Source organism: Cannabis sativa, chromosome 3 (genome assembly GCF_029168945.1).
Source record: "Cannabis sativa cultivar Pink pepper isolate KNU-18-1 chromosome 3, ASM2916894v1, whole genome shotgun sequence".
Classification (NCBI taxonomy): Eukaryota; Viridiplantae; Streptophyta; class Magnoliopsida; order Rosales; family Cannabaceae; genus Cannabis; species Cannabis sativa.
Genome location: NC_083603.1, coordinates 75033022 through 75046585, shown reverse-complemented (window position 1 = coordinate 75046585; position 13564 = coordinate 75033022). Strand labels below are relative to the sequence as shown.

Sequence of the window (13564 nt, the reverse complement as noted above, 5' to 3'; positions counted from 1 at the left end):
AGAGCAAAAGATTCATCAAGGGATCAACAACTCAAGACCCTATTCAAAAGAGGTCTTCAAAAGCCCAAAGTCAAAAAGTCAACCCGAAAGTCAAAGTCAAAGTCAAAGTCAAGGTCAACTCTCGGGAAAAGTCAACATGGGATCAAAAACATGCAAATCAAGCTAGGAGGCTCATCTACATCAAGACTACTCAAAATCAAATGGTATGAATTTACTTTAGTCTTGTTAAAGTGATTTGCATAGCACACTAAGTTTTTATAAATTTGAATTTTGGCCCATTCACTAACTTGTGCAACAAGTTTTCTCACACGATAGTTCACAAAATTTTTTGATTGAATTTCTAAATCACATTTTGTTTAACTAAGAGAACAAAGTTGGAATTTCTGAAATCGGATAATCGAGTAAGAAGTTATGCGCGTTTAAGTCCCAAAAAATGGCACTTTTGCCTCTGGTCAGCCATCCGGAATTCCGGTTGGCAATCGAAATTCCGGTTGTAATCAATCCGGAATTCCGGTTCCCATCTGGACTTCCAGTTCACGGCTGACCTCACCTCGGGAAACGTGCTAACGGCTATAAACGGCTAGTTTTCTTTCAAACACTATATAAACTCGATTTTTCTTTCAAAAAATAAGTTGGTTGAGCATTTATTACATATATCTAACCTATCTAAGTGAGATTAAGGAGCTTCTAAGTTTGAAATCCAAACCAACACTTTTCACACAGTTTGAGCCAAAATTTGATTTTATTCATCTTAAGTGTGCTTGCTTTTCACTCTAGGTTTCCATTGTATCATCATATTTCTAGAGTGATTTTAGCTTGTATATCAAACACATTTCCATATTGTGATTGAGGTGAGGTTGGCACCGGTTTTGTAAACAACCCGGTAATAGTGAGATTGGCACTTCAACAATCCGAGAAAGAGGTTAATAGTCCTCAGGGGTGCGAAACTATTGTAAGAGGTTTGGAAATACCTTGGTGAAAATTTTCCGGTTGTAAGGGTTAGTCAAGCCCGTTAACTTGGCTTGATATTGGAACTCAAAGCTAGGTCCATAGCTTTGAAGACCAAGGACGTAGGTGGCATAGCTCTACCGAACCTTGTAAAAATCGAGAGTTTGCATTTTCTAATCCTTAAACTCTTTACTTTACAAGCTTAATTATTTGTCTTAATATATTGCTTGCCATACTACTTGCTTTTACTTGATTAATTGACTAATTGCATAATTTTGTGTTAAAAGTTTTAATTTTCCGAAATTAGTTTATATTTCCAATTCACCCCCCCCCCCTCTTGGAAACATATCTTGGGCTAACAGATGTCACTCTGATATTTTTCGAAACTTCAAAAAAATCATAACTAATTCAAATTAAATCGAAATTGAGTTCTGTAAAAAAGTAAATTGCTTAATTTTTTTTCCATACTATCCAATAAAAATAATTCCAGAAACTGAATTTAAATTATTTTTTAGGAAAATTCAAAAACATCAATCAATCATCATATAACACACAAAACAACATGAAACTATCAAAATCACAAACAAATCGTTTTAAAGTCCAAATTTCTTGCAAGCAAATCAATTACCGTGGCTCTGATACCAGTTGTTGGAATTTATTTTACCAGGATCTTAGATCTACTCACAAGTATGTTGTTTAACACCCTAAATATGAACTTTCTAAAACGATAATTAAACACATATAAAGTTAAGAAAACCTTACATTGATGGCAGCGGAATAATGTCTCCTTCCACTCAGATCTCTAACCCTTGTATCCTTTCTGCCGCAGAGTATTATCAAGATCTGAGCCCGAATGTCCTTCTCTTTGTGTGTGATCCTTCACAGTCTTCCAATCTATGATTGAGGTACCACTTGCTGTGTGTGGGCACTACTCTATCACTAAGGTTTCGAAATTGAGAAGAGGAAAAGAGAGAGAGGTAGGGTCGGCTATAGAGAGAGAAGTGGAAGACTCAGTTTTTCTGAAAAGGCAATCTCTGATTTTCAGACCAAAAGGCATATGTTGAACTGACCCACCACTTTCTATTTATAGGCAACTACTAGGTTTAGGTTAGCAATTATTTGGCATTAAAATAATGAAAATATCAACTGGAAAAATCTGCTTAAGTGGCCGGCCACAGGTATTACTGGGCCTCACTTGGATTTTGCAGTTTTCACAATTTTTAAATCTATTTTCTCAAAAACGCCAATTTTCCAATTCTAACATTTTAAATGCCAAAACTAATTATTTAATAACTAAAATAGATTATTAAATAATATTGTCATTTAATTTAAATATTAATTAGACTTGTAGAGTCTCTTAATTAATAAATAAACCTAGAATCTCTTTTCTTTACAATTTCACCCCTGCTTAGTGAAAATTCACAACTTAGACATAGTCTAACTTTATAATTATAATTGATTAATTACAAATCAATTATTGAGTCTTACAAGCAGTATAGTCTCAACTAGAATGGGGACCATGGATCTATATGTTGAGCTTTCAATAAGTGAACCGAATTTATTAAGTAAATCCTTACTTATTAATTCCTCGTTGAATCCACTCTTAGAACTTAGAATTGCACTCTCAGACTTATATAGAGCATATTATATGTTCCACGATATAGATATGCTATCTCATTTAACCATTGTTATAATCTTATTGTGATCAAAGATCCTCTATATAGATGATTTACATCGAGATGGGATAATTTTACCGTTCTCACCCCTCAACGTATTTGGCCCCTTAAAACACTTAGCTACCTGTAAATGATGTTTAGTGATCTAAGAATTAGTCACTTAAACAAGAGCTCATCCATTTACTTCTATTTAGCTAAGCTCGAAGGGAATCATCACTTGACTTCTATACACCAGTAGAAGCTATAGATTCCATATTTATGTTTAGCACTCCCACTCAATCATACTATCATGTTCCCAAAATATACGTATCACCCTGACCCAAAAGTAGGCTTAACTAATAAATCAAAGAACATGAATAGCACTCCTGAGTTGAGCCTAAGCATATCAGGATTTAGATTCTTTCAATCTTAAGATCAACCACTGATATTGATTTGGAAAGATACAACGGTAAGTTTATAATATCTTAACTAAGTTCAATATCGGTCCAGTCCAATGTATACTCCATACATTCGAAACTAGTATACTTTACCAATGTCCTGGAAAGAACATAACACTTACTCCAAGTGTAAGTACACATCATCGCTGATTATCACATCAGTGTAAATCCAAAACACTGATGAAACAGGGACTTAGTCTTTTGAATCATATAATCACAATCACATTCCACTGTGTTGACAATACTGTAATTGTGAATAAACATATGATCTGGACTTAACAGATTTTGTGTATAAAAATAATAAACATATTAAACCATAAGCATGTAAAATTCATGCAAACATAAATCACTTCAAATTTCTTATATTGATAACTAATCAGATTGTAAAGGGTTTTATTTAGGGCACAAAACCCAACAGTATTGAGTTTTTCATACCATTGTCTAGAGGCTTGTTTAAGGCCATAGATGCTTTTATTTAATTTGCAAACAGAGTTGGGTGGAGCTTTGTATCTTGGGGGGGATTTTCATGTATACTTCTTGATGGAGATCACCATGAAGGAATGCATTGTTGATATCAAGTTGGTGAATATTCTAATTGTACATTGCAACTAGTGCAAGAAATTTTTTTAATGTGTTAAACTTAGCTACAGGGGCATAAGTTTGTACATAGTCTATGCCTTGTTTTTGGTTGAATCCCTTAGATATAAGACGAGCTTTGAACCTTTCTACTTCTCCTTGTTGGTTGTATTTGACTTTATACACCCATTTATATCCAATGGGTTTGTGGCCAGAAGGTAATTTGGTAACTGTCCAAGTTTTTTCTCAAGAGCTTGGGTTTCATTGTCCATGGCAAGTAGCCAATACTTAAATTAAGAAGCTTTTCAATATGACTGTGGTTCAAGTTGGGAATATGCTGCAAGAACAGCAGCCTGAAGTGGGGACTGAGTTTAGCATAGGAAATAAATTCTTCAATTGGATGCGTTGTTGAGGCAGCATGACAGACAGTCTTTTAAGTGGAAAGGTTTGTTGATATGTTGACCAATTTTTTAGGTGATGGGATGAGCTTCATCATGTTGGTTTGGTGAAGATTGAACTGGCTCGACAATGTCATCAGCGTTCTGAGAACGCGATCTTGAAGTTGGAACTTGTTGTGGAGCAACAGAATTGTTGACAATATGGGTGGAAGTAGCATCAGGATGTGATTCGGCTTGATTGTGCTCAGTTGTGGATGGAGGAATACCATCTTGTGAGCGTGTGGAGGGCCTCGCCATTAATACTATATGAGGAAAACAAAGTATTGCTGAGAAAAGCTATTGAGCTTAGTTTATTACTTCATAATGTTGGGTGTTACAAATGAATATATATATATATATAGTGATACAGGGGAGCTAAGTTAGTTAGAGGTATAACTAACTTAGCTAAGTTCGGTATAATCCTAAGTTACCAAGCCAAGAGAAGCAAACTAATCCTAACTGAAAAACAACTAACACTTAGGAGGCGTTTGGTTGGGAGGAATGAAAATATAGAAATAGGAATGAGAATGGGAATAGGAATAGGAATGGAATAGAACAAAATTTAAAATGCATAAAAAAAATTGATAAAAAAATCATTAATTTTTTTTTCTTGTTACTGGAATGGTCATTCCTTTCTTTTTAAAATGGAATAGTCATTCAACCAAATTGGTGGAAAGAGTATTCCATTGGAATGCCATTCCAATACTTTAAAATGCAACCAAACAAAGGAATGGAATGAAAATTGTTTCCTTTTCGTTCCATTCCATTTTATTACCTCCAACCAAACACCACCTTAGTCTTGTAATACAAAGTAAATGAGTTATTTTCAAAACAATCATTGCGTGAAAGAATTTATTAGCCGGTCTTGCCAATATGGAGATTACCAAAACAAAAAGTAAAGGCTGAGCAAATATCAAATCTTTCTCTCTCTTTTTTTTTTTTTTTTTCTCTAAATGATAATTGGGAAATTAGAACACTAAATTTTATAATTTACAGTGATTTCAATGAAAAAAGGGAAAAGCTAAAACATGATGAGCAACATTACAGAATTCCCTTATTCCTTTGTAAAATCGAATTTTGTATAGATGAATGTTCAATTTGATCATCAAATGGTGAAGACTATATAAGGCTGAAGATGTTTCCAATAAGTGGTATAAGTTGGATGAGACTGAACCTGACTGTAAAGGAAGTCGTAATATTGTTGTATATTTGATCCTCAGGGACTTGTATTTTCACTTTCTCCTTGACTTTCTTGATCTCCAGATGATGGCAGAAGGACTTGGGCAGATTCTGTAAGGAATTTTCGGCGGAGGAAGATCAGGCAGCCTGCAAGTAGCTCATTTACATAAGTGGGTTGGTTAACAAACAACTTAATCCAAAACATATGGTGAACACTAATTTCAAACTAGTTATATTAAATGTGACTATATAACAAAAGTGTTGTTCTTTTTTTAAAACGTTACAATTTAAATTTAAATTTACTACAAATATCTCTCTTATTTTTTATCTTATACTAAATGTGTCTATATAATAATAAATTTTTCTTAATATTGCTATTCAAATTTAAACTCTTTACACATATTTAAAATAAAAAAAAAATCTTTCTATTATTATTTTTTTTTACTAAAAAAAATATTTTTATTATATTATTTAAAAGAAAAAGTGTATGATAATTCAAAAACAGTGAAAGTATTATAAAATTAAAAAATATTACGGTAATTAAACTAATATTATAATTAATAATAAATTTTAAATATTATTATGTTTTGTTGATATAAATAACACTTGAATTAAATATTTTTTAATAAAAAATAATTTTGTTTATTCAATAACATCCACATACACAAAAAAAATCTAATTACATAACTAAAAATATACATAACCACCAGAATATATAGTAAGAATATAATTGAGTATATAACTAAAAATACGTACAATACTGTATTGCATGTGATATTAATCTAGTCCTCGGTATTCTATTATAGAAATAGTTATTTAACTTTGTGTTTTTTTTTTTTTTTTGTGTCTTAACAGAATTGTTTATGTTTTTTTGACTGAATATACTAAATTAATAGTTAAATTTAACAAATAAAGAAGGCACCAATTTTTAATGGATTCACACCATTTGCACAGAGTCTATTGCATCCCTCCCACAAAAAATAAGGCACTCATAAATAGACACCATTTGCACAAAGTGTAGCTTTATATTTTAGGTGTTATTAGACACTAGTAGTATTTAGCACTTTTGGACAAGTTGCTTTAGCAATACTTTTTAAAAATTATTATATTAAATTATAGGAAACTTAATACTTAGTTAATAACAATATTGACACGTGCTAAACACTACTAATATCTTTTAGCATATCTATATGTGTACCAAATATACTCGATTTCCGACTAATTGAATGTGAATAACTTACCTATTTCAACATAAAACTGAACAGATTCATCTTACCAAAAAAACACAACTATTTGCATACAACCCAAGTCCGCACAAACTTTTAAATCTACAACCAGAATACGAATACTAAGAACTAATCCCCTCCCAATAGAAAATCAGAACAGATGCATGTGAAACAGAACCATTTGCATATAATTAGTCGTGAAGTCTCACCATGCCTATTAGTTAAAGCAAGATATATTTATATATATATAGAATAATTTTATGACAGTGATTATGTAATTATACTATATAAAGTTTATATAGTTTTTTTTAAGTGTCAACATTGTTTTACATGTAATTTTATGTAGCATATCAAAATTTTCCATTTTCAAAAATAATAAAAAAAAAATCTGACAGCAAAATAGAAAAACATACACTTTTTTTCACGTATTAATGTTATTAAGTTTGTTGAACATTATATTAGGATTAGAATACTTTTTTTAAAAAAAAAAAAATTATATTTTTACATTTAATTTTTTTTTTTTTACATTTTTACGGTTTTTCATAAAAAAAATACGAAAACAACAAGAAAACTACATAAAAGTAACATGAAAATAATATCTTAATAACATCAAAACCACAACAACAAAAAAAAAACATACAAATAACAAAAAATCAACAACAAATTAACAAAAGTATAACATAAAAAGATCGTATTTTTTGTAAATAAAATCAAAAAAATTATAAAAATATTTAACATTCCGTAAAACCTTATTCACTATATATATGGCTCTTATCTTTTATTTATATTAAATGTGAGTCTATAACATTAAATATATATTTTTTTTAACATTACAATTTAATTTTAAACACATTTCACATATCTTTCTCTATTATCATTTTCTTCAAATCAATTATTTCAAAAAAAAATTATTATTATTTTTTAAAAAACAATAAAATAGAAAAAATATTTATGTTTCTTCAAAAATGTCTATTATGAAACTGATTCATTGTTGGTAATCAGGGATTAAAAGTTGCTTCTCATTGTAATTCTGCTTTTCATGCTGTATTAAACGATGTTAACTATCTTGTATCCTATTTTCCACGAGCACAGGTCTCTCATGTCAGACGATCTGCTAATACTTATGCCCATGTTTTGACTAAGTTTGCTTTTACGGTGGATACTGATTGTTCTTGGTTGGAGGAATTTCCACCTCCACTTATGACTATTATGTAATTTTTCTACAAATTAATATAATAGTCCTTTTCTCAAAAAAAAAATGTCTATTATGACGCAGTTACTTGTTGTATTTACTAAAAAAAAATATGTTAACATTATTATTTTGTTAAAAAAAATAGAAAAAGTATATGATATATACTAATATATTAATTAAACTATCTGATTAAAATATTACCGTAGTACTCCACTGATGTCGATTTGTGAAAAATCCATGCTAATTGAATTGTCTAGAGCAAGTGAAGCAGTAGTACTGGCCCTTGCCCTTGTCTTTCTCCCTGATGCTGAGGATGGTGGTTGCCTGATAGCCAAAACTCTGCAACTAAAGCTTTTTGTAATATCGTTGTGGGCCAATGCCAACCTATATATTCACAGGTACAAATTAGATAACACACTCTCTTTCCTTAGTAAAACCATATAACAAAAAAGTGGATATCATATATTTATTGAACTTGGTATAACGAAGAAAAAATGCTTAATAATTTATGTGAAGGGGACAAATAACAAACAACCTTGTGGATCACTTAATTCCATTAAGAAGAAACCAGATAAAACCAATACCAATTTATATATTTTGCTTTAAATATTTTGAATTGGCCACAAGAAAATATCTCAAAAAGAACTCTAAAAAATGAACGGAAAAAAGGTGGGGCCCATATGCAAGGTCCATGATTGAACTTATAGCGCGTGATTTTGTTCATAGAATTTTCCAATTATTGTCTTCCCACTTGATCATCACATTCCCTGTTTTTTTGAATCCTTAGCATACAAAGACAAAAGTACAAGAACAGACCAACTAGTAATTAATTATTTGGGGTCGAACTTAAAAAAGAGCTTATACAAATTATGTAAAACTTTTAAAGTAGATAGACCTTCATTGATTGTATCATTTCGAACTGAGTTATAAAAGTTAGTAGTCTGAAAAGGGAATTGAAGATTTCATCCATCTTGATGGTACAAAGTGCCACTAAACATATCTTTAATAGCACATAACCGAAACTGTTTTAATATTTGCTAATAGAAACCCCAAAAAAAATAAGTCCACGTAAATTTCTATATCAAAGTTTTCAAGTATTAGTAATGCATAACCAATCGATAAATGATATATTGCATTCACAGTATTAATAAGTCCCATAAGAAATTCCTTGATTACAAGTACAACAACACCAGACGTATATTATAGAAGTATAATGTATTGTTGAACATCAACAGCACTAGTTCGAAAACTTGTCTGACCGTTCCAGTTTTAACCTTTCACTTAAAATGTAAAGAATAAAACTTAAAGGTGCTTAGTGCATTAGACTTAGACTGGAACAAGTATTTATTCTAAAAAAGAAATGAAAGTATTGTTTATCTTAGACTCTCCGTTTCCATTTGTTATATAGGTCAATTAGCCATAATTTAAAACTAATCCAATTTGTGTGATATTATTCATTTTTATGGAAATGTTGGGCATTAGATACAGCAAACGCAGAAATTTATTCAATTAGCGATATATATAGTACACAACAACACATAGACACAAATCTATTTTTGTTGAGTCCTACCATAGTCTTGCCCTATATATATATAATATAGGAGGGAAGTAAGTTAAGTGGGCTGCTTGTTACCATAACCAGTTCTAATTGGGTCTAAGGTTTAAACAATCAAATATAAACTAGAGAGAGTCGGTCAATACGTGGGATTACCTAACGCTAAACTAAACCCATCTGATAACAGTTGACCATTAATTAATTTCAAGTAGAGAGCCGTCGTAAATAAAAGTCCCACCCCACCCCTTATCTAATTTTAGCCCCAAAATTTTCACACCATATACCTATACCAACCAATCCACGATCAATGATCATCATCACCACCATGATGTTGATTCTCAAAATATTCGAAAAACTTAATTATCATATTCATATTCATTAATTTAAAGACATTAAATCCAGAAAATGAAGCCACCCACGTATTTATGAAGCTTCCTAATATTTCTTCATCAATCAAAACACCCAAACTATATACATAGTAAATTCATTCCTAAGTATCCAATCGTGACCGCAATCAGGAGCAATTAAAATTCTGTAGATTATCTTCTTCCCTTTTCTTTTCTAAGCAAAAAGAAAAGGGAAGAAGCATTTTAGGGGAACAGAGCATTAAAAATAAAAACAACTTACTTGTAGAGAAAACTATGATCATGGAGACCAAGAACAATAGCAGAAGCTCCAATCTCCCTAACCATGGCGGAAATTTTCCTCCCCTCTTGGTCTCCCTCTGTCACAATAATCTCAACCTTGGTCTGCAACACAACCCTACGAGTATTCATATCATGACTTATCCATCATATACATAATTGATGATATAGACCATAGACGGAGAGAGAGAGAGAGAGAGAGAGAAAGAGAGAGGTATATACGTATATATATAACGTGAGTACTTACATAGGGAAAATGGTTGCAGATGTCCTGGAAAGAGAGAGCTAACTGGAAGCCATTCAATCGGAGAAGACGACTCTTGGTCTTGCTCCTGGATCTAAGAGAGGGAAAGACATGGAGAAGAGTGATGAGGTCTCCATAGCGAACGAGATTGTGAAGAGCCCATTGGAGAGCTGTTCTTGCCACTTCCACGTCTTCAACTACTACTACAATTTTCCTCACATCCATTCTCTCTATCTCTCTCTCTCTCTAAAAATGCTTTGGGTTTATCGAAACTTCAAAATCACGGAAATAGACAGCATCTCTGTTTCCCTCTCTACAGTCTTGTAAATTGCTACCACTTCCTATTTTTGTATATGTATTTATTTATTATTATTATTATTATTATTGTCCTTGTCAACCTTTTGTACTACATTTACAACAAAATTGTGCATGTTGGGTTGAGAGTTGAGATGGGACTACATTTTTTTTATTTAAATTGTATTCTTATATTTGTTTCTTTTTTTTTTCTCTTTCAAAAAACTAAATAAAAAAAATCCCAGTATGATTAATTAATATATATATTAATTGTTTTTGTTCGAAAGAAAAATGTATATTAATTGTTTCCAAAAAATTAACTTACATTAATTTATACATGGGCAGGTTAAATTTTGTTTTATTAGTGATTAATTAAAAAGAATGTAGGAGAAATGGTTTTTTGTTTTTGTTTTTAAGCACTCACAAGTCACAACAAATGAATAATTATAATAGTTAAAAGCTAACATCACATTTGGTCTTGAGTATGGTTACTCATACATTTGGTCTTTTTTTTAATCTATTTTTGTTTGGCTCTACTACGCACCCTCACATCACATTAGTGCCAGCTAGCATTTATATAAATCAGCTTATAATTGTGTCATTATGATTTCTAGGCGGATTTGTAGTTATTTGCGATATTTGTTTAGTCATTCCTTCCATGGGATCGTGTTTCTTTGTGGCCTTATCATATCCCATACTGAGGATTCGAGGGATTTTATTTGTTTTAATATTTTAATTAATTATTGAAAATAATAATTATGTTCTTTCAAAATATTTTTTTGTTTTTTTTTAAAAAAAAAAAATGTTTGTTATTGGATGTATTTTTCATCTATAAGCGAGTATATCTAGATTATAAACACACATAAACCACCATTCCAATGACTAGGGATGATGTGTCAAGAAAGAAACCCAATAAATTGTTAGAAAAAATAATTACAATAATAAAATGATAACACCTAAGGCGTGCAAACAATACACTGTCTTTAAAGATTTACAAAGTAATCCCTCAAAATTTAACAGATCTTCTAATTACAATATGAGAATTAGGAAAATAGAAATAGCAAAAATATAATAACCCAGCCAAAAATAATTATATATATATATTGTATATGTGCGCTACTGTATATGTGCCTTTATATATATATATATATATATATATACATGCATATAGAGCACTAACGTCACAAAAGACGTTGCTCTTACTTTGAGAATAAAATGGATCAAGAGCTAGATAATAGGATTTTGAGAAAATAATGGATACGTGGCTAATTAATAGGAATACCATACAAATTAATTATATTACCAAGTGAAACCACGATACTTACTTTTGAAATATATATATAAATATATTCAATTATTATAATTTATAACATAAATTTATATATTTATATATTAAAAGTACATATTTAACTGTATTTCTTAGTTTAACAGAATATACTTTACAAATAAAAGAATATTTTGTTAAATTTAACCCAAAAAAACCATCCACCATTTTTTTTAAGTTTTCTTTTAACTCCGTTAACCATCCCTTTCTTTACACGATTCTTTTCAAATGGCCCTAAAGCTAGCCAGAATCACACTCTCAATCCCAATCCCAAACAACTTTTACCCATTCCACATCAATTGATATACCCTTTCAACACTCCCTACAACAGAAATTCCAATCGTAGAAATTTGAAGATATTGATCGGAGGTGAAAATTCCCCGACGATTCATGAGATCGATGTAGTATGTATTGTCGAAGATGTTAGGTGTTCGGAGATCTTAGAAGGTGAAGGCGTCGAAGTCTTTCGTTGGGCATATGGATTTGAGATTCTTAGTGAAAGTTTGGTCCATGATTGGGTCTTGGGGTAGAGACGGTTGTCAAAGGATCCACATTGGGAAATTCTGATGGTGTGGCCGCCTGAGAGGGTGACGACATCTGTGAGGTCGAGGTTTTGGTTGTCGGCGAGCTATTTGAGAATGGCTTTGGCGCCGCTTGTGAGGTTGGGTTTTATGCCCTAAATAAAACTCATTTCAATACAATCAGATTTACTTATTAATATAGATCAGAAATAACATTTAATGTTGCATGGTTCACATGATTTATCTCATGATTATATGTATATAATGTATAAATTCATCTGAAACCCTTTTCACATACTTGATCCTGTTTATTGTGCCGTCAACACATTGGAAAGTAAACATGACTATGTGAATAAAGTTTCCTAGATTTATCAGACATAGGGTTTTACTGATAATCTACAACAGAGTTTACTTGCATTTGGAGAAGTGCTATGTTCTTTTCAGAGCATTGGTTAAAGTAAAGCTCAGGTTGGATGCATGGAGTATGCATCGGAAGGGACCGATATTGAACTTTGACTTAGATTTATTAAACTTACTGTAATATCTATTCAAGTCAATATCGCCTAGTTGATCCTAAATCAAATGATCTTAATCCTGATATGATTAGGCTCAATCTTGAAAGGCTATTCGTGTTCTTTGATTTGTTAGTTAAGCCTACTTTTAGGTTAGGGTGATACGTACATTTTGGGAACACGGTAGTGCAATTGAGTGGGAGCGCTATCATAAACATGGAATCTATAGCTTCTATCTGGCGAATAGTAAGCAAAGGATGATCTCCTTCGAGCTTGACCAAACGAACATAAATGGTGGAGTACTCATTTCACATAAGCTGAAATATCATTTATACGGGGTCAAGTGTTTTAAGGAATAAATACATTGTGGGGTGTAACGGTAATTTAATCCCTTTACAGTGTAGATCATTCATATAGAGGATCATTGATCACATTAGGATTATAACAATGGATAACTAATGATGTATCTATATGGTGGAACATATAGAGCATTCTATATACTGAGAGTGCAATTCTAAGTTCTATGCGTGGATTCAACGAAGAATTAATAAGTTAGTGAATTTTAGTGATAAATTCTTGATCTACTTATTGGAAGCTCGGTTATATAGACCCATGGTCCCCGCACTAGTTGAGATAATATTGCTTGTAAGACTCATATAATTGGTTTTGATTAATCAATTATAATTCTCAAATTAGACTATGTCTATTTGTGAATTTTTCACTAAGTAAGGGCGAAATTGTAAAGAAAGAGTTTATAGGGGCATATTTGTTAATTATGATACTTTGTATGGTTCAATTA

General features: G+C 31.3%; 1 protein-coding gene across 1 annotated transcript; it reads right to left on the bottom strand.

Annotated features, from left to right (window-relative positions):
* Nucleotides 1–4912: 4912 nt before the first annotated feature.
* LOC115711489 (uncharacterized) lies at nt 4913–10631 on the bottom strand. Its single transcript, XM_030639828.2, has 4 exons — nt 10118–10631; nt 9854–9975; nt 7873–8055; nt 4913–5400 (listed from the first exon to the last, which is right to left on the bottom strand). Exons 1-4 carry the CDS (start codon nt 10337–10339, stop codon nt 5307–5309), a joined length of 621 nt encoding a protein of 206 aa, XP_030495688.1. The 5' UTR covers nt 10340–10631; the 3' UTR covers nt 4913–5306.
* Between the last annotated feature and the right edge of the window lie 2933 nt (nt 10632–13564).